Source organism: Bubalus bubalis, chromosome 5 (genome assembly GCF_019923935.1).
Source record: "Bubalus bubalis isolate 160015118507 breed Murrah chromosome 5, NDDB_SH_1, whole genome shotgun sequence".
Taxonomy (NCBI): Eukaryota; Metazoa; Chordata; class Mammalia; order Artiodactyla; family Bovidae; genus Bubalus; species Bubalus bubalis.
In genome coordinates, this window is record NC_059161.1 from 122,323,249 (window position 1) to 122,348,753 (window position 25,505).

Here is a 25,505-nt window from a genome sequence, read left to right on the forward strand (position 1 = left end):
GGCCCTCCCATCTCACCCCGCCTCCCTCTGGGAGGCCAACAGCAAGCCTTCTAGAGGCCACAACCCCCTCCCTTCGGCCTCCCACCCCACCTCTGGCTTGCGGGTCCTGGCCCTCCTCCAAGCGCAGGCCTGGCCTCCAACAACCTGGCCGTACTTCCCGGCACCAAACCGCCCGAGTTAGAGGCGCTGGAGGCAGGACGTGTGGATGAGTCACTCTTCCTGCAGTCTCCGAAGGAGGCTGGGAGGCGGTCCAGGCCCCCCACGCCAGAACTCCGCTGTCCACGTGGGCTGCCAGGCCCGCCGCAGCTCGAGCTGCGGCCCACCCCGCGGAACCGCCGCCGCTTCCCCTGGGCCTCTCAGGCTAACCCTTCAAACCTACCTGCCCGGCTCGATTTCTCCTGCCTCAGTCTCCAAGGTCCTGGGAAGATTAAGGGTACCAGGAAGGTCGGGAAGATTACACAAGACAAAGAGCAGGGGGTGTGGAGAGAAATGGAATCCGGGAGGGGTCTGACAGGTTCTGTGAGGCCACAGCAACCAGCCTAGGGCACATCCTGGCCAGCACCTAGCACTCTTAGGTCCTGTCCTAGAGGAGCCCAGAATATTCAGAAGCAAGACAGGTAGGTAGCAGGTTTGGATCCAACTCAAGACAGAGCTACCAGGGAGCAAAGTCTGAGCAAGAATCAACCCATCCCCACCCAGCTGGATTCCAAATCACTAGGTTCCCAATCATTTATTCACAGAACCCCAACTGCAGTCAAGGTCTTATAAAGCTACCAGCCCATACCCACCTGTACCAGGTACCCACCTGTACCAGGAGAGATCACTGTGTTCCCCTCTCTAGCCAAGAATCCCCTTCTTTGTGCCTGGACTAACAGGAATGGAAAAAATAACCAGTTACCTATAACCTGGAGACCAGACTCAAGACTTTCTGCATATGCCTCAAAATGTGAACCAAACCAGGTTTCCAACTTCACCTGAGCTGTTAAATTTACAGGGAGATCCATAAGGCTTTTTACAAGACAGAAAAGACCATCAGAGAAGGGCAAGTTATCTCTGAAAAGGGTGTAATAAAAATTAAGCTCAAAGGATTAAAAAAAAAAACCCCAACCAGCACTGGTCTGAGCAGGGTTGTTAAATGACATTTATGACTGCTCTACATTCCAGGAAGCAGCAGGGTGTGTTTATGGTACAGGATCCAGGGACACCCACTGGGTTCAAAATTCTGCCTCCACCACCTAAGATGTGTGATCACAGGCAAGTTACTTAAATCTTGGAACCCCACTTCCTTGTGAGAAAGTAGGGATACCCCAGAGATGATCCGCTGCCAAGTTGGGCCCACAGGCCAGTTATCTGTTCCAAGGAATCTGTGCCTTGTCTTGTTGGTCTGAAGTGTTAAAACTCTGATCCTTGGGAATGGCTGCTGGGAGTCATGTTAAGTGGCTGTGCGTGCTGCGCTCTCACCCCACCAGCAGGTACTCTCCCCGTCACAGGGGAGGGTCTGGAATTAGGTAGTTACAAAGCCCCGTGTCACCACCTCCTAACTACATCCAATCTTTCCCAGCTAGGCTAGAAGATGGTCATCATGGAAGAAGCAACGCAGTAGAACAAAAACTGAGGAGCGGCCTCTCTGCTCTTCTGAAGACTTCTCTCCTGCGCAGGGAGGTCCTGCAGGCACAGACAGAACCCTGCTCCAACACATCTACTCCCCTCTGAAGAAGCCATCACCCACAAAGGAGGCAGCACAGGGAAGGGTTCAATGTTCAGTTTCCTTTAATGACCCCCATTCTCCCTGAAGGGCAGGTGCAGGCGGCTGGGCGATGGCAAGAGGTGTTCACTTGAAGATCTTGCCCTGATTGAAGGCTTTGCCCACATGCTGGAAGGCCCCTTCCCAGCAAAAGTATTCTCGAACCAGCGTCTGGGTCTCCTCGCTGCCGGGATCCAGTTTCCGCCATGTGTATGACTCGTAGTCCACCTGCCAATCTGGACTCAGCTGGGGAGAAAAAGTCAGGTAAGAAGCATGTGGTCAGGTCATCAGACACTGTTCCATACCTGTTACTTCCAGCTCAGACACCCATCATCAGAGCCTGAGACGCCTGTGAACATGACTGCTCTTTCATGGACACATTCCTTGAACTCTCCAGGACTCCCTCTGACTCAGGAATATGAGTGCATTTCCCAAATCCTTGCCCCACCTTCCCTGCACCTTCCTCACCGGAAAAGCAAGCTCCTGGCCTCGAAAGACCCAGACCCCAGAAATGGAGCTGCTATTGTTGGTTCCAAAGAGAATGACACTGGCAAAGGCATTCTTCCTCAGTTTGTCCAATCGCTGGAACATTCCTAAAGGGGAAGAAGAACATTCAGCTTTTGAAATCACATCGCCCACTACCGTGGCCTCCCTTCCTCCCCCCAGAGCCATCTTCTCACCAGTGATGAGGTTGCAACTCATGAAGGTCTGGGTGAGCTCTTCAGGGAAGCGATACTCAGAGTACCACAGGGACCAGCCATCCTTATCAAAGTGATCCCAAAAGTACGGCAGCGCCACGGACAGCGTATCCTCGTTGGAGTACTTGCGCTTAAATTCATCCAACACAAAGGTACTGCACGGAGGGAATAAAGCAAGAAGTCAAGGTGGGGAAGGTCCTACTGAGGCAACAGATGTCGCCAGGATGAAAGAAGCTAAGGGCGTTTCACTCCAACGTACTGCTTTACAGGAAGTCACTGGACTGGCAGATGCATATCTCCTCAAGGGAGGAGAGCTGAGGGGTATGAGAGGGGGCCAGGGCAGCTAGGCACACGGTATGCAAGGCCCGGGGTGGGTGGGGCCCAGGAGGGCCCCAGGGCCATCTGCCCCAAGAAAGATGTGGGAGCTGCTGCCCCCTGGTGGAGGCTCACAGCGAGAACTCCTCTTTTTTCCTGTCTGGCCCCTCCCAGGGCTCCTCTCCATGAGTCACACTTGGTTCCTGACTCACCCAAGTCGCTGCCCACACCCCCACCCCCATCACACAGGCCTCTTCGGGTTACACACACTACAATATGACAGCAATGTAAGAGATGAATGTTTTCAAAGGGCCTCCATGCCAAATCCTACAACCGCGTCCTTTAGTTACTCTGCCCAGAAACAAGTTCAGGTGCTAAAAACCCCCCAGGTGGTCTCTGAAGCAATCTAGCACAGGGACAGACACCAAGGATGCCAGCATCAGAATAGGAGGTGTCTCCCACCATGGTAAGCAGGGCTTCCGTTTTGTTCTTTCCAATTATAAAAATAGATGCTGACTGAAGAAGATCACTTGTGATGCCTTAATATTTTAATGTATTTCCCACTGGTGGTGTTCCAAAGACGCTGCATGTAGCTCTGTGCCTTACACAATTTGTTCATTGCCTGGCTACTGAGAATGTTTTGCAAATGTTTTAATGGCTAAATGATTTTCGACTGCATGAAAGTTACATAAATCTCTTAAACACCGTTATACTTAATGTTTAACTTGTTCAATTATTAGTATAAATAAGTCAACAAACTTCTAGAGTCAGAGACTGTTACCATCCCTCCTTTTATAAACAAATACGGTTAAGTAGTGTGACTTGCTCACTGTTACAATGTAGCCAAGAACTGTCTTTTAACCAGAGGTCCTAGGGTCTTCCCAAATGCACATCAGAGACCTCATCTGAGGAGCTTTACTGCCTCAACCACCTCAGAAAGTGGAGCCGGGGAGTTTTCTTTCACTTCCTCCTGAACTTTATTATTCATGACCATGTGTCCATTTCTCCTCCTCAACTGAACACAGGCTCTAAACAGCTCCTGAAACAAGTTAGCTGAAAAGCCTTAAAATAACTGAAGTTAACTCTGGACTTGAGTCTTGTCTGTCTTTGAAGACACCCCCTTTAAGAATCCTGGGGTAAAGCATTTGGGCAGCTCAGGAGAGAACCATGGTAATGCCACCAACAGGTATGAATAGACATGCCAAAACAGTAACAAAGAATGCACAGTTCAATAAAGATTTATTAATGTTTACTGCCTGATTTATTTTCTGCCCAGTGTACAGACCCAAAATATGTGAATGTCTCCAGCTATCTGTTACAACAGCATATACAGTTTGGGTTGGTTATCACACACCAAAAATGCCGCTCACTCCTGACCTGGTCTTGTGCTAAACGGTTCAGAAACACATCTTTAAAGAGCAGCTGTATCAGCAACCTCTTGTATGGAACCACTTCATGCTTGGGAGGAAGATATCTCGGCTACAGCCCAAGTTGGTCCCCAAATTGGAAAGCAGCGGCTTCTTACAGCAACTATCCAGTACCATGCTTGTCGCTTATAACCACACATACTTCTTATGCCCACCTCCAGTGTGTGCTCCTTCATCCATATACAAAGCACTACAAAAGGGGGAGGTCCAACAATCCTGCATCCCAAAGGACCAACTAGTGACAAGACAGATGGCTTTGGGAAAGGCAGAGTGAGTGGGCAAGAAAAACAGAAAAGAGAACTAAGTCATGTGACTACAGAAAAGACATTTCTCATCTTGCTTGAAACTCGTTAATAAGGTGACTTAGAGCAGCGGCTGAAGAAAGATATGATTCTAAAAATCTCCCCTCTACTGTACTCTTTCTTCCAAGAACCCTACACAACCACCCACCTCATCTGCCTCTTTCTCCTTGAGGTGTTTAACTCCCTTCGTCTGGGAAACAACCAGACAAGCACTATATAGCCATAGTCATCATTCTTTCTCTTAGTGAGCAATTCTGATACAGGCTGGTGCAGCAAAAAGACAATCAAAGGCTACTGATGCAGTGTCTGCTGCCTGAGCAAAGCCAGCCCAGCAGAGCCGATGCCAGGCACTCTCTGCATCTTCACCCTTCCTGCACCCCTCGATGTACCAGTTCCCAGCCATCTCAAATCTCAACAAGTGCACCCAAGACCAAACAAGTCATGAGCAAGTCACCTCCACACTGAATTCTTGGCCCGTCTGCTTTCTTTGCTAGAAAGAAGTTCTGATATTCTCAAATACCAGATGCACTAGAAACTTGCTTTTTGAAAATGCACCCATCTGTTGTTGATAAGCAACTCAATTTTGTATGGACAATCTAAAATCCCAAGCCCTCCAACATCCATACCTCTTGGGCAGATGGGCAAAGGGATCCTTGGCCTTCGGCTCGGCAGCCAGCGCCTGCTCACATTCATCCAGCTCCTCCTCAGGAGCGGGGGCAGCCGCCTTCTTCTCCTCTTTGCCCTCCTTCCGCTCCGCCTGGGGCTTTGGCTTCTCTTCTCGAGAACCTTTCTCCTTCCGTGGGGTGTCCTTTTTAGGCTGGCTCTCTGCAAACTTTTTAGCTGGTGCAAAAGAGAGGGAGAAAAGTCAGTGTCTGGCCTCTTTCCACATCCCTCCCAAACCAGGTACAAGCATAGTAAAGGGAGGAAAACTGCTAGGGGGCCAAGTAAGGGATCCAGATGCTACAGTGCCTGCCGCCAGTTCACTGTACGTCCCTGAGCAAGACTGCAGCCCTCAGCAACTAATACATGCACACCAGGACTCTACGTGTTAACACAAAAGAGTGCCAGCATATGGGTGTGTAAGAATTAACAATGTGTAAGAGTGTCACACAAGATTAGCTACTACACACGATGCCCTATGTTCTGTGCGTCCACATAACCCAAAACCCAGACAGGAAATCAAGGGGTTAAGACTGAGCAAACCAGTCCCCTGATCCTGCCCACATGTCCCTGGACCTCAGACTTACCATCAAACTGGGCCATTTTCTCACAGAGTTTCACCTCTCCCAAGACAGCCCGGAACTGGGGCTGGTTAATGCAGGTGAGGAACCAGCGGTTGGTATTAGGGAAGGCCTGGCGGAAAGAAGGCTCCAGAACCTGCCAGGAGGCGAGAATGGACATGAAGTCAGCGGAGGGAAACATCCTGATGTGTCTGAGCCAGAGCCAGAGCCCCATGCTTCTGTCTACACTGAAGCTCCAGCTCCTTTTCAGCCTCCAGACACCAGCTTTCTCAGGAGGGCTATGCCCACCTACCTTACTGGTCTCTCTCTAGCAGCCCTATCCAGTTTAATGGATGCTGGTCCCACCGTCCATTCACTATGCATGGACTTGGCAGGAATACTTTACTCATCCCTTACTCCTTTTACAAAGCCACTTCATACCTACAGTTTCATGCGTCAGTAAAACTGAAAAGGCTGGGACCAAAAGAGGGCTACCAACTCCCTCTGCCAAATAAATAACAAAAACTACCTACATGAACTGCATGATATGTGAGAAATACATGTATCATCAAAGTTCAGAAAGTAAATATTTGACAGCAAAAAAAATGTTTTATTTCAGAACGACAGTCCTTAAACTCAGCTTCATGAAAAATTCATTTACCGTTGTTTCCATTTACCAAGATCAGAGGGAAAACAATGCAATCAGGGCCACGCCACCACCACCTCTGTAGGGCTGGTTCTCAAATCCTGCCCCACGACTCTCAAGCTACATGTCCTCGGCGGGCTACATTTCTCTGGCCCACACAACATGCAAAGACTCACTAAGATGGTCCCTGTTAGGCCTTGGCACAGGCTCTGACAAGAGTAGGTGCTTGTTTCTTTGCGGTTATCACATTACTATTCTGGACCAGCATCGGTTCAAGGACTGCTGTTTAGAACCAGCAATGTGCCATCTTCTTTAACCAGTAACCTCAATGGTGATTATTACTACCTTAGTTTTACAGATTCCATGCGGAGAAAAAGACTAATGGAATTCACACACACAGCCCCCTCGGACACCCACCTCCCCCAACAGCCAATGAGTACTGAAGCCAAGAACTATTCCAAGTTCTGCCTCCAAATATCCTAATGCTGAAGCCCCAACCCCAACTCTGTCTTCACAACTAAACACAAACAGGCTGCCCTAGAAACATGGGAACAAACTATACATAACAGCTGCCAAACGGAAATTACGGGTGACAGAAGAGTACCGAACTTCTCAGGAGGGGAAGCAGTTGTGATGTAAGAAGATGGGGTTAGGGGGTCCACATTAAAAGAGAACCAGGCATGACTTTCTCAACATAATATAAGTCATTTTTGGCCTAAGCCATTCTGTGACCTGAACTTGGCTATAATACTTGTCTTTGAACAGGTCATAGTAATAAATGATCTTAAAGGCTTCCCTGGTGGCTTAGTGGTAAAGAATTCGCCTGCAATGCAGGAGCCACACGAGACGAGGGTTCAATCCCTGGGTCGGGAAGATATCCTGGAGAAGGGAATGGCAACCCTCTCCAGTTTTCTTGCCTGGAGAATCCCATGGACAAAGGAGCCTGGTGGGCTACAGTCCCTGGGGTCACAAAAGTCAGATACAACTTAGCGATTAAACCATCAACCATCAAAGGAATAAAAGATCACAGGAACAAAAGACTACAGAAAGAAAATTAACAACAGCAAAGATATCATATCAGTAGTAAAGACTCCCAATCTTGTTTCAGTGATAAAGATTAGTCTAAAGCCCTCAACTACTGGATCAACTGGAACCAAAGGGGCAATGATGATGACACTTTCTGACCCTCATGACTTCAATTAAGGTTTAAACCATTAGCCACCCAAGCCCCTTCATGAGTATGCGTGTGCATGCATGCTCAGTCACATTTGAGTCTTATGACCCTATGGACTATAGCCCGTCAGGTTCCTCTGTCCATGGGATTTCCCAGGCAAGAATATTGGGGGTTTCCATTTCCTTCACCTTAGCTTGAAACTTCCAATTTTCGTGTTAGGACAGATGCTTGGTGTTTTCCTTACCTGCTACAAGCAATAATAATAAATCCTTCTTTATCCTGATCTCTGGCCTGGTAGTTTTTTGGCTCAACGCCCCTCAAGAGGCAAGCCCGGTTTCCCAGTAACAGTGGTCCTCAAGACTAGCTGTTGGGGCTGCCCTGGTGGCTCAGTGGTAAAGAATCCACCTGCCAATGCAGGACACAAGAGTTCAAGCCCTGATCCACGAAGATCCCACATGCCACGGAACAACTATACCCTTGTGCTACAACTATTCTAGAGCCTGGAAGCTACAACCACTGAAGCCCACACCCTAGAGCCTGCGTGCCGCAACAAGAGAACCCACTGCTATGAGAGGCTTGCACACCATGACGCAGAGGATCCCCCACTCATCGCAGCTAGAGAAAAGCCCAGGAAGCAATGAAGACCCAGCACAGCTATTAAAAAAAGATCCTGCATGCCCAGCTAACACGTAGCACAATTAGATAAACAAACAAATATTTAAAAAAAAGGACTAGCTGTTACCTCAGACCCTCTCACATCAGCAAAATACAGGCAACCTGGCAGACTTGTCCCTTTGTTTCTAACCCTCACCTACCCGCTCCCGACCCAGATTCTTTATAAATTTCACCTGTTTGTAAAGCCACAACAGGGTGCAGACAACTGTGATGTCAGCCAGCGTCACGCGTTCGCCCACCAGAAAAGTTCTTGTCTTCAAGTGAGCATCCAGCAGCCCCAGAATTCGCCTCACCTCCTCCTTTGCATTCTCTGTGGCCTATTGATTTAAAATGATCAGACTCAGCAGTGGGTAGCAAGCCCTGTCCCTGCCCTTCTCCCCCAATAACAGAACCAAAATAGCTATTCCACTGAGTCCTGGCTCGCTGCAAATGTATCACAAATGAAGCTCTCAATGTTAAATTTCTTCAGGGTGCAGTCTGGCTTCATTTCAAACTGTACTAATCATAGTCATACGTCTTTGAATTTTAGAAGTCACCTTAGAGGTCATCTGGTCTAACTATACTCCCTTACCATCTGATACAATCTTTTTACAGCAGAAATCTCTGGTCTGTCCACTCAGACCTCCCACCTCCACTGGGTCTGTTAGACAAAGACCATCAATGGCCCAGCGCTCCCCAGCACTCCCAGCTTACATCCCAAAGATTAGGTTTTAACTATTTAGGTGTTCTTGGCATCGCCCTTCCTATTCCTTCCTCCCGGATGCTCAGGAAGCTGATGCCACCCCAGCCCGTGGTCTCCCCCAAGCTCCAAGGCTCACCTGCTTGTTGTGGTGCATGATGCCCAAGGTAGGGAACACCCAGGTGCTGGCTGGTGGCACTATGTCGCTATCAGCAAAGCTCACCCACTGCACCACCTGCGCTGCTGCCTCGGGAGTACTTCCCCGCAGCTCCTCGTTGCTCACTGCAGAGGCAGAACATGAAGGTCAGAACTCTGGGGTTATGCCAAGACCGGTCCAGGTGCCTGGAAATTCCTCTTTTTGTCCACTCCAGCTCCCCCACCCTCCCCTACGCCTCACCACCTCCAGATCCTCCCACTCCCACAGCCACTGCAGATTACCATAGTAGGCAATGGCATTGCTCTCGAACACACAGAATCCATCGTCACCCTCAAAGGCTGGAACCTGGTGACAAAATAGTCAAAAGTAAAATACACAGCAGTTTCTCACTAGTCAAGTCCAGGAGGCTCAACTGTTTTGAATAGAAGTTTTTATATAAGGCTGATATCCCTTGCTAACCAAACTCTTTTAATATCTGAAACTCAAGAACCAAAACTACATGACTAACTTGCAACCCCCTACAATGTGAACTCACATAAGAAACCCCCCAAATTTAGATATTATTAGATATTTTTACATAATTCCTCAATCAAATAAGCAAAAGGCAAGAAACCAAGTCCTCTACTGCTGTCTATATTATCCAGAGCATTACCACGTACTACCCCACCGACTTAGCATGGTTATTTATCTACCTCAGTAAGCCTCTTGGGGCAAGAATTTCACTCACAGCAGATAACTGACCTATTGACATTTGCACTGAAATCAGTCAAAATCCATTCAGTCTGCCTCGAAGCTTGTATTTTACAGGAAATCACTGAAGAATTCTGTACTATTTTTAACTACAAATAAATCACCATTATCTCAAAATAAAAAGTTTTTTTTTTAAGTCTCTGATGTGTAGGGAAAAAAAATAACATGAAAAGATCCCGTTTAAAGATGGAAGCCACTTTCAGAGTGATGGCTTCTCAGCTCTCCTTGGGTTCTCAGGACCAAAGGCCCCTCTTCCACTTCCCTACTCACCTTGCCAGCAGGAAATTTACGGAGAAATTCGGGGGTGCGGTTGGTTTGGCCAAAATGGAAGTGGGGTGGTGCGGAGAGCACGCGGACCTGAGCCCCGCTGTACTGAGCGGCAATGAGGGCCTTGAAGGCCCTCCAGTTTTCAGGATATGTGTACAGGGTCTGTGGGGAAAAGATGGGGAATAACACATTAATGACTAGAAGGGTCCCAGTCCTAAACGTTTCCAGGGAATGACTTCCCTGAGTAATCCCAATCCGTTTCACCTCACTCCCTCTGGTGAACCAAGTTAGTTCTTCCACGTCTGCTTTCAAGTGTAACCAGAGTCCCCTGAAATACCGAGGACAGAACTACACACCGACTGCTAAATAAAGCTTGTTGACAGATTTGACCTTCTCTAAGGACGTCTCTAGAAGCATTCTCTTCCCCTCAAATATATTTCCAAGAAATACAGAACTTCTAAGTACCTCAGACTCCATCTGCCGACAAATACACAGCCCTCCCTTCCCAGAGCCCTTGTTCATTCATTCATGGTTCCCGAGTGCCTCACTACTGCTGAGCCGCTCACCCTTCAGAAGTATTACCCTTGTTTCCAAGACACACACATCGTCCAAGACATTTCGGAGCCCCCTCCAAATAGCCACGGGAACCGAATGGCATCTTAAATCAACTCGGTCTCCCTAAAAACCCTTTCATTTCTTGTCACGCATTCCATCTCTTCGGTCCTGTCCCGCAGTGAGTTCTCCGGGTTGCCTTCTCCTCTTCTATTAACCTGGCCAGAGAGGTCCAATTGGCCTGACTTCCCTGTCCGGAGACTCTTCTCGCTCCCAAACCTCCCCGCCGGACCACCCTTAACCGTGGCCAGCCGTACCTGCCCATGAAGACCCTCCTCTTCGCCCTGTCCCTCCTGTTGCCCCACAAAACGGTCGCAAAAGTTTTGCCAACCTGCCCGGATCCCACGTCTCGAGGCGGCAATGAACCCGAACTGCTTTATCAAGCTCCAGACTGCCAGAATCCGGCATCCGTTTTCTCCTTTACCCCAGACCCTTTCACCTCTTCGGCCTCCCAGAGCCCTAGCCTCAGTTCCCCTCTGGGGCCTGGAGGCCCTACTCTCGAACAGTACTATCTCTAAACCCCGGATCAGTTCCCGACTCAGCTGCAGAACCCCTCTGACGCCGGCTGAGCCCGCTCGGGCAGAGGATGGCGTCGGATAGGATGACCTGGATCGCCGGAGCCGGCAAACTTACCCCAGCAGCCATGGTGATTCCGCAGAGAAAGGGGGTGGGGCTCTCCGCGCTGCCGCAAAGTAAGCCGTCAGGGAGAGAAGGGAGGAGGGAAGGGGAGAGCCGTGGAGAAACAGCAGCCGGAAAGCGAGGACGGCATAGAAGGCTTACGCACGACAGTTCGGTATCCCGCAGCAGCTGAATGGAAAAAGAAGTGGGTGGGGCCTGCTGGCCAGCGCGGAAAAAACTCGCGCCGGCGCAGTGGGGGATGGCCAATCCGAGTCAGGACGTGGAGGTAGACCGCGCGGAGACGCTGAGTCCTGGCTGGAAAGCCGCCCCTCTGCTGCTACGTGGCAGAGCTGCCAGCTCGGCATCTCGCGGGGCACCAGAGGCGTTTCCCTCCGGGTCGCCTGGCCCATGGTGATTTGGTAGAGGTCGTGCCAGACCCACAATATCGTGGTCGTGTGACACTCATTGGGGTGGCAACTGCGTGGAGATGACGGAGTCCCACGCTCCTTTTGTTCCAGCTTTCTAGAGGAGAGATTGTACATCTAACCCAAGCCCAGGTCTGAAACCCTCCGTAAAAGTGAGGCTTTTTTCATTAAACCACCTTGCAGCTCAGAGATGCTGTTAATAAGAGAAGAGGCACTCTTCCGGGACCCGCAACAGGGGAGGAACTGAGGGAGAACACAGCCAAGTCCTATCACCCTGGAGGGGCTGACAGTTCAAATGAGGGGTTGTCCTTTACCCATGCTCAGATCTGAACATTTTTTACCCAATATGAAGAGAATGGATTTATAACCCTGAACCCAAATTTCAAGCCCCATCACCATTCAAAATCTGGGCAGTAATGTAAATGAGGAAGGAAACTTGGTTCTTCCCAGGTGCAGCTCAAGCCACCCACCCAGCACTCCATCTTTCCAGAACTCAGTACTGAGAGGGTCCAGGTGCCAATCACTTGCCCTGGGCATGAAAGGAAACAGCCTGGGAGACAGACCTGTTTTAGGGTGACGAGACAAGGTACCTCTGAGGCTGCACTAAGCACTTAGTGGGGAAGGAGTATTATCACCAGGTGGAAATAGAGGAAACTACTGTTCATTAAACTAGCAGCTTTATTGCCTTTCAGGGTTCCCATCGTCACTTAAGCAGGTTTCGAAGTGCTTGAGGGAGGAAAACCTGTAAGAAATGATGGAGATCAGGGAACAGGCCTTGAGAATCCTGGAGTGGGGTCACAGTGAGACTCTGGTCAGCCTGGGAGGTGGACACCACGAAGGTCAGGAGTGGCTCAGCCTCTGGCCTCTGTTCAGTACTGCTCAGTCCCCGCAGCTCCCGGGTGACCTGAGCCTCAGTTGCCAGCCACTCTGCTCCTGAGCCAGCACCAGCTCCACCTCCTTCCTTGATTTTTTGCTGCAGGCGTCTCCGGGCACGCCGCCGCCCCTGCCACACACGGTGCCACAAGGCGCAGCGCCAGCTCACTGCGAGCGACACCTGCTTCTCGGCCTCGGCCTGAGACCCTTCGCAGGCTGCCTCAGGTCCTCTGGGCCCCTGCTTGGCCAGCGCTGCGGTGCCTGACTGCCCCTCTTCTCTGGTGGCTAGATGCTTTCTGGTCATCAGGGGCAGCTCCCCTGGCTGCCCAGGGCTCCGCATCACCCAGTCCTGCACCGACTCTCCAACCTCTATGACCATCTCTTCCACGCCATCTTCACCATGCTCCCCTGCACATCCCTGCTGCTCCTCTGGCCCCTCCTCACAGCTTTTTTTCTGTCCGTCTAGTTTTGCTCTTTTGCTTGTCCCTCCCTGGGGGGGCTCCCCAGGGCCACCTCCCTCTGACCGCAGTCTCTTGGTTCCCTGTTCTATATGGCACCCTAAGGCTTCCCTTAACACCTGGGCCAGCACAGCAGTGAGCTGGGTGAAGGAAGCAGGCGGTAAGGGGATAGGTGTCGCAGAAAGCATGGAGCTGGAGGAGCTGGGCTGCAGAAGGGGAAGCAGCCCCCAGTCCCGACCCCGGGAAGACCGCCGCTGGTACTGGAGGCTTCGACAGTAATTGGCTGCCGCTCGGCAACAGTTCTGTAGCCTCCCGGCCACCCGGCTGGTCACGTTGGCCGCCACATTGTGACTCAGGTCAAAGGGGTCCTGGAGATTCATGGGGCCAAGGCGCAGGCCCTCCGAGAGATTAGAGGGCAGGCCCCCTGCCACAGGTAGTGCCTGACCCTCCCGCAGGGACAGCAGGGAGCCACGAAGATCCCAACAAGAGACGCAGGAGAAGAACTGGGCCAGCAGGGAACCTGGAGGAAAGAGGAAGAGCAGGCAAAAGGGGTCCCTTAGAGGCCAGAACTGAGATCAGCCTTGCGCCACAGCCATTCCCTGAGCTGGACTTGCCTTTTCCCTCCCAAGTGGCTCAGAGGAGTGCCAGAGCCAGGCTCCTCTGATCCTAATAAACAAGAGGTCAAACCTCTCTCCCCACAGTGCCCCCCAGATACTGCCCCTTCCCCCTGCTAGCAGTATAACCTTGGGCAAGCCACTTCATTACTCCAAGGCACAGTTTCTTCATCTGTCAAGCGGCAATAATGATATTAACTAACCCACAAGGCTGCTGTGTGCCAATAACTGTGTCATTAACACCACTTGTTAGTCCTCTCCCAGGCTCCCCAGACTCACTCAGAGGCTCCTTATTGGTGCTGGGCTCCAGTCTTGAGGCATCTCTGGGGAAACTACAGTCCCAGCCATCAACCTCCACCTGTTCGCCTATGAAAGTAAAAAAGGTGAAGCTCAGCCTGAAAGCAGGAAGATGGGTGGGGGCTTGGGGGGTGGATATGGTAGCGACAGCAGAGATCTCATTCCCAGGAAGCTCCGTATGTCTAAGATGAAGAAGAGAGATAAAGGTCAGGAGATAGGGCGGGTGAAGGCTGGGCTGCTGTACCTGCTTTCTGGGTGAGCTGGGACACAGTGGGCAACACAGGAGGGTCCCTGGTCTGAAGAAAATAGATCACGAGCAAGGTCAAGGCGTAGTTATTGAGAAGTGGGCCACTCCCTGCATAAATAATTAATTCTGGTTAGATCAGAGGCAGTTCTGACCCCCTCCTTGGCAGTTTTCTCAAGCCCACTTCCTTCCCTCCCCGAATCCCTGCCTCTGCCCCGACACCAACGCAGCCCCCGGTCTGTCCTGATTCATTCTCACCTGACAGCCCTCGACCCTGAGCCCAGCAGCGCAGAGTGTACACAAGGGGCCGTACTCGCCCATCCAGCTCAGAGCAGAGACTCAGGAAGCGGGAGTTGTGCAGGGCGAGCCTAAGACAGAGGGCAGACAGGGTGTCAGGGCTCAGGAGCTTGTCACCCCCCCAGCTATCATTCCAGACTTGTGTAATGGTGGCCAGCTGGAAGATGGCCAAAAGAGGGTTTCCCGAGGTGTTTCTTTGACGTGATCTGGAGAGAGTGTGTACAAAAGAACATCAAATGGGATGTCCCTAGTGGCGCAGTCGGTAAGAATCCGCCTGCCAATGCAGGGAACATGGGTTTAATCCCTGGTCTGGGAAGAGTCCACATGCCTTGGAGCAATGAAGCCCCTGTGTCACAGCTACTGAAGCCCTCGTGCCTAGAGCCTGTGCTCCGCAACAAGAGAACCCCACAAACCACAACAAAGAGTAGCTCCCGCTCACCCCAACTTGAGAAAGCCCTTGCAAGCAATGAAGACCTAGTGCAGCCGAAAATAATTTAAAAAAAAAAAGTGAATATTGCTTCTTAAAAAAAACACACACACATCAAATGTGTTTGGGAAACATTACATCCTATAAATATCTTGGAGAGTCACAGAGCATGTTATTAATAAGACTGATTAGAACATTTACTATGCAAAGAAACAAAGACAGGGACCGAGAAGGAGGAAAGAGCAAGTAGGAGAGGAGGGAAGGGAGAAACTGGCCTGTGTTAACTTAGTATTTCCCAAACTTACTCAACCATGGAACTCTTTCCTAAATCCTTAAAATCAGTATTCCAAGAAACATACTTTCCAAACATTGAAATGAAAGCCAGACATGAGATAAGTGTCAGAAAGAGAGACGGGACTAAGTAAGGACAACCTCAAGGCTCAGCTGGTGCAGGGCGCCTCCCTCCCCCTCCCCAGAGTACCAGCTGGCCTTCCCCCACCACCTCAAAGGTACCGGTTACTGAGGGAGATGTCACCATGGAGACCTGAAGGCCGATGGCAGAACTTGACCACAGGGCGCCGCGCAGAGGGCACGGTTTGGACTCGGTACACTCCAGGAACACAGCCCCGAAGGATGGATCCCACCAGCTCCAGCATGGCTCCCCCTTCTGCTTTCTCCCCCTTCAGGGCCTCTGCCAGTTCCACCGCCTTCCCCTGGTCCCCCTCTCCCTGGTCCTCCTGCAACGGCGAGGCTGGAGGCAGGGACTGGGGAGAGGCGAGGGTCTCAGAGGCCAAAGCAGAGTCTGGAGTCCGAGGTGCCAGTGAGGAGGAAGGGGCTTCAAAGTCCAGGGCTTCCGAGTCTTGAGGAGAAGCTGGAGGCTGTGAGTCTGGAGGGGAGGCTGGGGTGCAGGCCAGGGCTTGAGGATCCAGTGGGGATGCCAGGGCCGAGTCCAAGGAGGGAGATTCTGGAGCCTTTGGGGCTGGCTGTGGATGGAAATGGGCTGAGTAACTGTCTCTCCTGCTGCACCTAACTGGGGAACATTCCATCTCTAAGATATATCTATTACAATTTATTATGGGCTGGGCCCTATTCTAAAGGCTTTATAAAAGTACTAACTCTTTTAATCTTTACAAGCCTTTTTTAAAATTAAACTTTTAATGCCATAAAATAAACAGTCTACATCTTACAAAAATATTACAGTCAGGAAAAGCAAAAAAAGGTAGAGGAACTGTTTCAGATTGAATAAGACTAAAGGAGGAATTCCCTGGTGGTCCAGTGGTTAGGACTCTGCACTTCCACTGCAGGGGGCATAGGTTTGATTCCTGGTCAGGGAATTAAGATCTTGCAAGTTACATGGTACAGTCAAAAAAAAATAAAAACAACCTTTTGCAGGGAAGAGATATATGGGAATTCTGTACTTTCTGCTCAATTTTGCTATGGATCTAAAACATTTCTAAAAAATAGTTTATTTAAAAAATAATAACCCTTTCCTACTCCCAAGGCAGAAACTGTACATTAGATGTTACAAATCACAGATAAGCAAAAACATAATCCACTACTGTATGTCATTTCATACATATATCTCTCTTCCAGTAAGATATTACTGCCATTTTGAAATTTTTTTTCCCGTTACAAATGTCACCTATTCCATGTTCATTTTATCCTATCCAATCACATCCACGTTTATCCAATCATAATAACCCCTTCATGCAGGTCCTATTATCCCCATTTTACAGACAGGAACTAAGGCATGAGAGGTCAAGGGATCGCCCAGCGTCACACGACCATTCCTACTAACTCTTCACAGCTGCCTCCACAGTCACATACCTGGGGCTCGTCCAAGTCCCCCAGATCCAGGAAGAGGTCGAGATCACAGCCATGGACGTCAAAGCTGTTTATGGAGGAGCCAAAAGGATGGACCACACAGCCTGGGTGCCGAGAAGAGAATAAAAGTCAAGAGACACTGCAGGGAATAAGTGGCAGAAGAACATAACGTGGCACAAAGATGGAAAAGCAAGCAAGTGAACACCACTAGCTGAGGGAGGCTGGGGATGCAAACACAGAGGGCTCAGACAGAGCGGGGCAGTGACTCACCAGGGAAGAACTCTGTGAAGACTTCCTGCATTAGCGCCACCACAAGGCTCCGAAGCTGCCGCTCGGCCTCGGAGAGCTCCCTCAGCCCCACGAGCTTCACCATTTGTGCCTCCACGTCCGGGGCCTCGGCGAGTGCTTTGATCAGCTGGTGACTGTCAGGGGCCACTCTTTTGGGAGATCTGGAGGCTGGACTCTGGAACTCTTTCTGCTCCCGTGGCCGGACCCTCAGGCGACGTCCTCCCAGGCTGTGCTGGGGCTGTGACAAAACAGCTTCCCGGGCACCCAGGTCCCCCATCTCCACGATGGCAAACACCCCCTGTCAAACCACAACAGGGACAATGATGACAGTTCTGGAACCAAGAAACCAAACACATGGTCTAACAGTAGGTGAGACTCTTCAAAATGGGGACCACACTATAAATTGGAAATATTTGCTTCCTATTTCCAGGACATCAGGGAACATACTTATTTATTTTTCAGCTGTGACACAAGGCTTATGGAATCTTAATTCCCCAACCAGGGACTGAACCCTTGCCCTCAGCAGTGAAAGTGCAGAGTTCAAACCACTGGACCACCAGGGAATTCCTGCTGGGGAACATATTTAGAAAAGCAATTATCTCTCTCACTCAAATTGCACACATTTTATTCTCACCAACCCTGCATCTGAAAAACTTCATTTTACTTATTTCATCAAACCCCAGTCATCCCAATGACATTTCACTGGTTACACTAAACTCACCCCCTAACTTTTCCTGCTTTAATTAGATTCTTTTAACATTAAGAATCCATGTAATGATCACTGTGTTAGGTGTAAACATAAACATATAAACCCTGTTTTTTGGGTTTTTTTTTAAAGTCCATATTCTTTTTTAATTAATTTATTTATTTGGCTGCACTGGGTCTTACTTATGGCATGTGGGACCTAGTCTCCTGACCAGGGATTGAACCCAAGCCCTCTGCATTGGGAGCACAGTCTTAGCCACTGGACCACCACGGAAGTTCCCATTCCATATTCTTTTACATTCTCTTCAGTGGTAAAGTTAGAACCTCATTCTGCTTATAAAAAGGAGCCCTCTATAGTAATTAAGACAGTGTGGTACTGTGACAAAACTTTAGCTAGACTCACCAAGAAAAAAAGAGCAAAGGCTCTGATAAATAAAATCAGAAAAGAAAGAAGAGAAATAACAGTGGATACCACAAAAAGACAAAAGGCAAGAGAATATTATGAACATGAACACCCATACACCAACAAACTGGACAACCTAGAGAAAGGGACAAATTCTTAGAATTATACAACCTTCCAAGACTGAATCACGAAGAAATGGAAAATCTGAATACTGATCATTAGTACAGACTGAAAAAGTAATCAAAAAATTTCCCAAAAAACAAAAGTCAAGGATCAAAAATTTAATGCCTATCCTTCTCAAACTACTCCAAAAAACTGAAGAGGAGAGAACACTTTCTAACTTATTTTTACAAAGTCAATGTCACCAATATAAAAACCAGACAGAGACAATACAGAAAAAGAAAACTACAGGCCATTATCTCTGGGGAACACAGATGCAAAACTTCTCAAAAAAAGTATTAATAAATCCAATACAATAATACATTAAAAGGATCATACACCACAATCAAGTGGGGTTTATTTCAGGGATGATCAGATCAGATCAGTCGCTCAGTCGTGTCCGACTCTTTGCGACCCCATGAATCGCAGCACTCCAGGCCTCCCTGTCCATCACCAACTCCCGGAGTTCACTGAGACTCACATCCATCGACTCAGTGATGCCATCCAGCCATCTCATCCTCTGTCATCCCCTTCTCCTCCTGCCCCCAATCCCTCCCAGCATCAGAGTCTTTTCCAATGAGTCAACTCTTCGCATGAGGTGGCCAAAGTACTGGAGTTTCAGCTTTAGCATCAGTCCTTCCAAAGAAATCCCAGGGCTGATCTCCTTCAGAACGGACTGGTTGGATCTCCTTGCAGTCCAAGGGACTCTCAAGAGTCTTCTCCAACACCACAGTTCAAAAGCATCAATTCTTCGGCGCTCAGCCTTCTTCACAGTCCAACTCTCACATCCATACATGACCACAGGAAAAACCATAGCCTTGACTAGACGAACCTTTGTTGGCAAAGTTAATGTCTCTGCTTTTGTTTTGTTTTGTTTTTTGATTCATTTAAGTGGTTGTATTTTTTTCTAAAAGGAAGCACACAATACTTGACACATGTCCTAAACAACATATTTATGAGGTATGCTCCTATTTATGAGATTAAACCAACAATGTCTTGATTCCACGTTATACAGTTATAATGTCATCATTATAATATTAAGAGAAAAACTTAAGATCGTTAAATACATCAATATTAGTCTTTTGAGTATTGTTTCCCACTCCTGGTTATTATGCAACTGGGCAGCTCGAGACTATCCTGAACCTTACCAATCCCCAGCCTTATACAGTAGAGAAAGATGGTTCCAGTACTTCATAAAGCACGTCAAGATCAAACTAAGATGGCCCCGTGCTCTCTAGGGAGCCGTTCTGAGGAGGGACGAAGAACAAAGGTGGTGAACCTTAGCCCGCCCAGAGCACTCCGTCTGCAACATGAAAAAACCTACAGCTCAGGGGACTGCTCTCCCTGAGAACCTGAACTCGACCCTCTATCCTGCGGAAACAGCTGATAAAACCTGTGAGGCAGCAGCTTTACCTGGAGTTTTTAAATTAGGCAACTATGTGTTTCGTCAGGAAATTTACTGAGCACTTAACTAAGAGAATGATTATTTTGAGCTACACTAACCTTACAGTTAGTACCTTTTAAAAGATCTTTATGGTTCTGGAGAAAGCTCAGCCAGCCATCTGTGCGCCAAAGAGCAGACTGATGGCTACCAACACCACAAATTTAGCCCGAGTTACACAATTTGTTATTTTATAGGAAAAGCTTATTTCAAGGGAACACCAAGTAGACAGCTTAAGGCTGCAAGCAAAGCATCTGTGTGCCTTGATAAAATCAGCTGAAACACCATGAAAAAAGATTCCTTTGGACTCTCCCTTTTGGTAACTTTAAGTCATTCGAGTAATACATATTCTACTCAGCCCTCCATATCCTTAGAGGCAGAAACTGCTGAGAGGGAGTCCACGTGTTTGCATTTTTATGAGGGACTTGAACAAGAGAGGATTTTGATACCCACAGGTGGTCATGGAACCAATCCCCAGAGGATACTAAGGGATGACTGTAATGTATCAAGTCCTGTGCTAAGCTCCTACAAGGTGATGCTTCATTTTGTCTTCAGAACAACCCTGACACAGACACCATTACATGTCTTCATTTACAGATCAAAAAAGTGAGGTTAGAAAGGGTATGGGAAGTACCTGAGGGAAGTGGCAGAACCAGGATTTATATCTCAAACTCCCAGGTTCAACAAGTGTTTTGAATCGCAATACTTTCACTACATTAGTAGTAGTAGACTTAAAATTTTTCTTATCGTTCACTGAATGAGTGAGTGAAGTCGCTCAGTCGTGTCTGACTCTTTGCGACCCCATGGACTGTAGCCTACCAGGCTTCTCCGTCCATCGGATTTTCCAGGCAAGGGTACTGGAGTGGGTCGCCATTTCCTTCTCCATGTCTCTGCTTTTGAATATGCTATCTAGGTTGGTCATAACTTTCCTTCCAAGGAGTAAGCGTCTTTTAATTTCATGGCTGCACTCACCATCTGTAGTGATTTTGGAGCCCAGAAAAATAAAGTCTGACACTGTTTCCACTGTTTCCCCATCTATTTCCCATGAAGTGGTGGGACCGGATGCCATGATCTTCGTTTTCTGAATGTTGAGCTTTAAGCCAACTTTTTCACTCTCCACTTTCACTTTCATCAACAGGCTTTTGAGTTCCTCTTCACTTTCTGCCATAAGGGTGGTGTCATCTGCATATCTGAGGTTACTGATATTTCTCCCAGCAGTCTTGATTCTGGTTTGTGTTTCTTCCAGTCCAGCGTTTCTCATGATGTACTCTGCATAGAGGTTAAATAAGCAGGGTGACAATATACAGCCTTGACGTACTCCTTTTCCTATTTGGAACCAGTCTGTTGTTCCATGTCCAGTTCTAACTGTTGCTTCCTGACCTGCATACAGATTTCTCAAGAGGCAGATCAGGTGGTCTGGTATTCCCATCTCTTTCAGAATTTTCCACAGTTTATTGTGATCCACACAGTCAAAGGCTTTGGCATAGTCAATAAAGCAGAAATAGATGCTTTCCTGGAACTCTCTTGCTTTTTCCATGATCCAGCGGATGTTGGCAATTTGATCTCTGGTTCCTCTGCCTTTTCTAAAACCAGCTTGAACATCAGGAAGTTCACGGTTCACATATTGCTGAAACCTGGCTTGGAGAATTTTAAGCATTACTTTACTAGCGTGTGAGATGAGTGCAATTGTGCGGGAGCATTCTTTGGCATTGCCTTTCTGTGGGATTGGAATGAAAACTGACCTTTTCCAGTCCTGTGGCCACTGCTGAGTTTTCCAAATTTGCTGGCATATTGAGTGCAGCACTTTCACAGCATCATCTTCTAGGATTTGAAGTAACTCAACTGGAATTCCATCACCTCCACTAGCTTTGTTCGTAGTGATGCTTTCTAAGGCCCACTTGACTTCACATTCCAGGATGTCTGGCTCTAGGTGAGTGATCACACCATCGTGATTATCTGGGTCATGAAGATCTTTTTTATACAGTTCTTCTGTGTATTCCTGCCATCTGTTCTTAATATCTTCTGCTTCTGTTAAGGCCACACCATTTCTGTCCTTTATCAAGCTCATCTTTGCATGAAATGTTCCTTTGGTATCTCTGATTTTCTTGAAGAGATCCCTAGTCTTTCCCATTCTGTTGTTTTCCTCTATTTCTTTGCACTGATCGCTGAAGAAGGCTTTCTTATCTCTTCTTGCTATTCTTTGGAACTCTGCATTCAGATGTTTATATCTTTCCTTGATGAAGGGATGGTTTAACATCCATGAATCAATCAACATGACATATACTTTAACAAACTGAAGAATAAAAATATGATCATCTCAATAGATGCAGGAGAAAGCATACGACAAGATTCAGCATTCATTTATGATAAAAACTCAATAAAACAGGCATAGAAGGAATGTACTTCAACGTAATAAAAGTCGTATATGACAAACCCACAGTAAACATCATTCTCAATAGTAAAAAATTGAGAGCTATTCCTTTGAAATCGGGAACAAGGATGTTCATTCTCACCACTCTTACTTGGCACAGTCCCAGCCAGAACCACTAGGCAAGAAAAAGAAATAAAGGGCATCAGATTGGGAAGGAAAAGCAAAACTATCACTATTTTCAGGTGACATGACCTTTTATATAGAACACCCTAAAGGGCTTCCCTGGTGGCTCAGTGGTAAAGATCACCTGCCAAGGCAGGGGACATGCATTGGTCTGGGAAGATTTCACATGCCATGGAGCAACTAAGTCTCTGTGCCACAACTACCAAGCCCATGTGCTGCAACTACTGAAGCCCGTGCCCTACAGCCTGTGCCCCGTAACAAGAGAAGCCCGTGCACTGCAATGAAGGGCAGCCCCCGCTCACCAAATCTAGAGAAAGCCATGCACAGCAATGAAGACCTAGCTCAGCCAAAAATAAAGTTCTCTAAAAAATCAGCTAAGTTTTCCCACATTCACTATGTACCAGACTCGCAGCCAAGTGTTATATATGAATATCTATGTGGTAGGTACTAAGGCTTCCCCGGTGGCTCAGCAGTAAAGAATCTACCTCCAATGCAGAAGATGCAGATGGGGGTTCGATCCCTGGATTGGAAAGATCCCCTGGAGGAGAGCATGGTAACCCACTCCACTATTCTTGCCTGGAGAATCCCATGGACAGAGGAGTTTGGCAGGCTACAGTCCATTGGGTCACAGAGTCAGACATGACTGAGGCAACTGAGCATGCATGCCCGGTAGGTACTATTATTATCTCCATTTTATATCTGAGGAGACATGAATAGCAAGGTTAAGTAACTTGCCCAAGATCTTAGTTCCCTGACAGGGAAGCCTAGTGCAAAATTAGCAATTAACAAATATTTGGCAAATGAAAGACTGAGAGAATAAATAAATGACCAACAAGGTCCCCAGTGACTAACTCTGGCAAACTGATAAAATCCCAGCAGGGGTCGGGGGTGAGGGTGAGAGACACAAAGCTGGACTAGCCCCCAAGTACTGCAGTGCCCAGCTAAGGCAAGTCACATTAGGAACCAGCAGAAACAGTCTGCTGGTTTCTCTCCCTCATTTCTTCTGGTGTGCAGCACACGTGACTCATTCTTTACCCCCAGAGTCATTCACTCTACCTTGTCCTTGTCCATGACAACACTGGCCACAGGTCCAAATGCCTGGAAGTACTCAGAGAGCTGAGTAGAATCCACATCCCGGGGAAAGCCACTGACAAACACGCTTCGAAGTCCCTGGGCCTTTCGAGTAGCTCGTAGTTCCACCAGGTGCCGGTGCTTCCGGCCTCCCAGGTGGGCATCAAGGCTGGGTCCTGCAAAGACAAGCGTGAGACAAAAGCATCTGAATCGCGCTTCAGTGTACCTACTCTGACTTTGTTCTCTGCATACTTGGATCCTAGTGATTCTTCCAAGCCGCTGAAAATGTGAGTTTTGAATAACAAAGTCCTGGCTCCTTTCAGCTTCCTCTCTTGTCCATTTGTCTGTACAGTGCATTCTAAGTGGTCCCCAGGAGAACTGGCTGTACACAAGTATTTCTTAAACCACCTATAAGTGTAAGATAGAGCAATACCTGCACACGGTAAAGAAACTAACAGGTAACTTATCTAGGTCATATATCAGTTCAGTTCAGTTGCTCAGTCGTGTCCAACTCTTTGCAACACCATGGATTGCCAGGCTTCCCTGTCCATCACCAACTCCTGGAGCTTGCTCAAACTCATGTCTATTGAGTCAGTAATGCCATCCAACCATCTTATCCTCTGTTGTCCCTTTCTCCTCCTGACTTCAATACATAGATGAACTAAATAAATCAGGACCCTACACTATCTCCCACTTATCATTTCTGAGTATAATACAGAGATTCCAAGGGCAGAATCAGAAGTCACACTACCAAGAAACAAATCCTAGCTCTGTTAAGCTGTATGAGATCTTGGGCAAGTAACTTAACCTCACTATTCATGTCTCCTCAGGTATGAAATGGAGATATTAATACTTCCTACCACATAGATACTATTCACACATAGCACTTCACCAGAGTCTGGGACATGATGAATGTGGAGAAACTTAGCTGATTTTTTAATTTTCTCTTTCCCTTTGAGTCAGCTGTTTGACATCACCAAGTGTTATGTGGGGCCAGAGAAGACTATCCTGGATTTCTGGCTTGCCCTACTGGACAGTGGTAGGGCATTTTTCATTCACAATGAAAAAGAAAAATGAAAGATGTTTAGGTGAGATTATGATTCCAGACTTCAGAAGTGGAAGCTGAGGTTTCACTGGGCCTCTCGCACTGTCATAAAAGGACGTGGTCTCCTTTTCCAAACCCACCTTCCACACATGTACACTTGGAAGTATACTACTTCACCACGCTACTTCACCATCTCTGGGGAGCTCCTCTTGTAGGGCTCCTTTCCCTACTACCTTCTCTGTGATCCTGCAGCTTTCCAAACAAAGGGTATTGAAAATTATCTCCATCTCTAGATTGTGAGCTTCTTCACCTCTCTAAATTCCCTCTCCCCGCCCTAGAGCTCGATGTCCAATACCTGACAGTTAAAGAGGGAATAAAATAACGAAATTTCCGTCGTGGAGATTTCAGATACCGGGACGTTGGGGTGTAAGGTGCTGGGACTCTCCCCACTTTGTAATCCCTCCGGACGGCGGAGAGAAAACGGAAGTGAGACCCTACCAACAGACTTGGCAAGAACTATGACCTGTAACCCTATCTTCACTAGGACCCAAAAACGAAACCGCCCCCCGAGTAGCCACCGCTTACGGTTGGCTGTAGTGATGTGGCAGAGGCAGCAGCGGAAACCCCCACGAGGCAGCGGCTCGATATCTGAATCCACTGCAGCCATCGTGACTCTCCGGTACTAACAAAATGCAACCACCTCAGCCACGACCGGAACTCCCTCCTACAAATGGCAACGCTCTCGGAAGCAACTTCCGCCGGTCCAATAGGAAGTGACGTGCCGTCGGTCAATCGCGCGGTACACGCCTGCTAAAACCGAGCTCTTTCGGCTCAGGGTTCCGAGTCCTGCCGGAGTTAGGTCTCTACCAGCTTTTGGAAAACTGTCCACGATGCTTATCTGCATGCGGTAAGCCAATTGGTGTGCTCTGAGCGGTTGAGACGTTGATTGGCCCCAAGAGCATGAATATTCACACGGCAGCCACAAGATCTGAGCCGTGTTTCTTGTCGGGCACCCTCCTTGACAGCCGGCGGTTTCCTTGCTGGGTGACCTAGGGCAGGCTGTGCCCTTCTTCGAGGGGCAGTAGAGACCCATGGG

General features: G+C 48.3%; 2 protein-coding genes and 1 non-coding gene across 4 annotated transcripts; 1 reads left to right on the plus strand and 2 right to left on the minus strand.

The window, feature by feature from the left end:
• Positions 1 to 1,752: 1,752 nt before the first annotated feature.
• EEF1G (eukaryotic translation elongation factor 1 gamma) lies at positions 1,753 to 11,455 on the minus strand. The gene is made up of 10 exons (XM_006043194.4): positions 11,300 to 11,455; positions 10,058 to 10,216; positions 9,319 to 9,382; positions 9,020 to 9,162; positions 8,375 to 8,518; positions 5,734 to 5,863; positions 5,113 to 5,326; positions 2,425 to 2,597; positions 2,213 to 2,337; positions 1,753 to 1,990 (listed from the first exon to the last, which is right to left on the minus strand). The coding sequence occupies exons 1-10, from the start codon at positions 11,309 to 11,311 to the stop codon at positions 1,832 to 1,834; spliced, it is 1,323 nt and encodes a 440-aa protein (XP_006043256.1). The 5' UTR covers positions 11,312 to 11,455; the 3' UTR covers positions 1,753 to 1,831.
• Positions 11,456 to 12,369: 914 nt separating this feature from the next.
• On the minus strand, positions 12,370 to 25,155 carry TUT1 (terminal uridylyl transferase 1, U6 snRNA-specific). Of its 2 annotated transcripts, XM_025286527.3 has the most exons (10): positions 24,995 to 25,155; positions 23,350 to 23,540; positions 22,253 to 22,285; positions 17,014 to 17,329; positions 16,747 to 16,847; positions 15,433 to 15,902; positions 14,454 to 14,563; positions 14,196 to 14,306; positions 13,934 to 14,020; positions 12,370 to 13,560 (listed from the first exon to the last, which is right to left on the minus strand). In XM_025286527.3, the coding sequence occupies exons 1-10, from the start codon at positions 25,074 to 25,076 to the stop codon at positions 12,413 to 12,415; spliced, it is 2,649 nt and encodes an 882-aa protein (XP_025142312.2). In that variant the 5' UTR covers positions 25,077 to 25,155; the 3' UTR covers positions 12,370 to 12,412. The 2 variants fall into 2 exon arrangements, with proteins under 2 accessions (XP_025142312.2, XP_006043257.3); XM_006043195.4 differs by lacking the exon at positions 22,253 to 22,285 and having other exon boundaries at positions 24,995 to 25,153.
• On the plus strand, positions 16,181 to 16,253 carry TRNAG-UCC. Its single transcript has one exon. It is a non-coding gene; the product is annotated as a tRNA-Gly (tRNA).
• Positions 25,156 to 25,505: the final 350 nt, after the last annotated feature.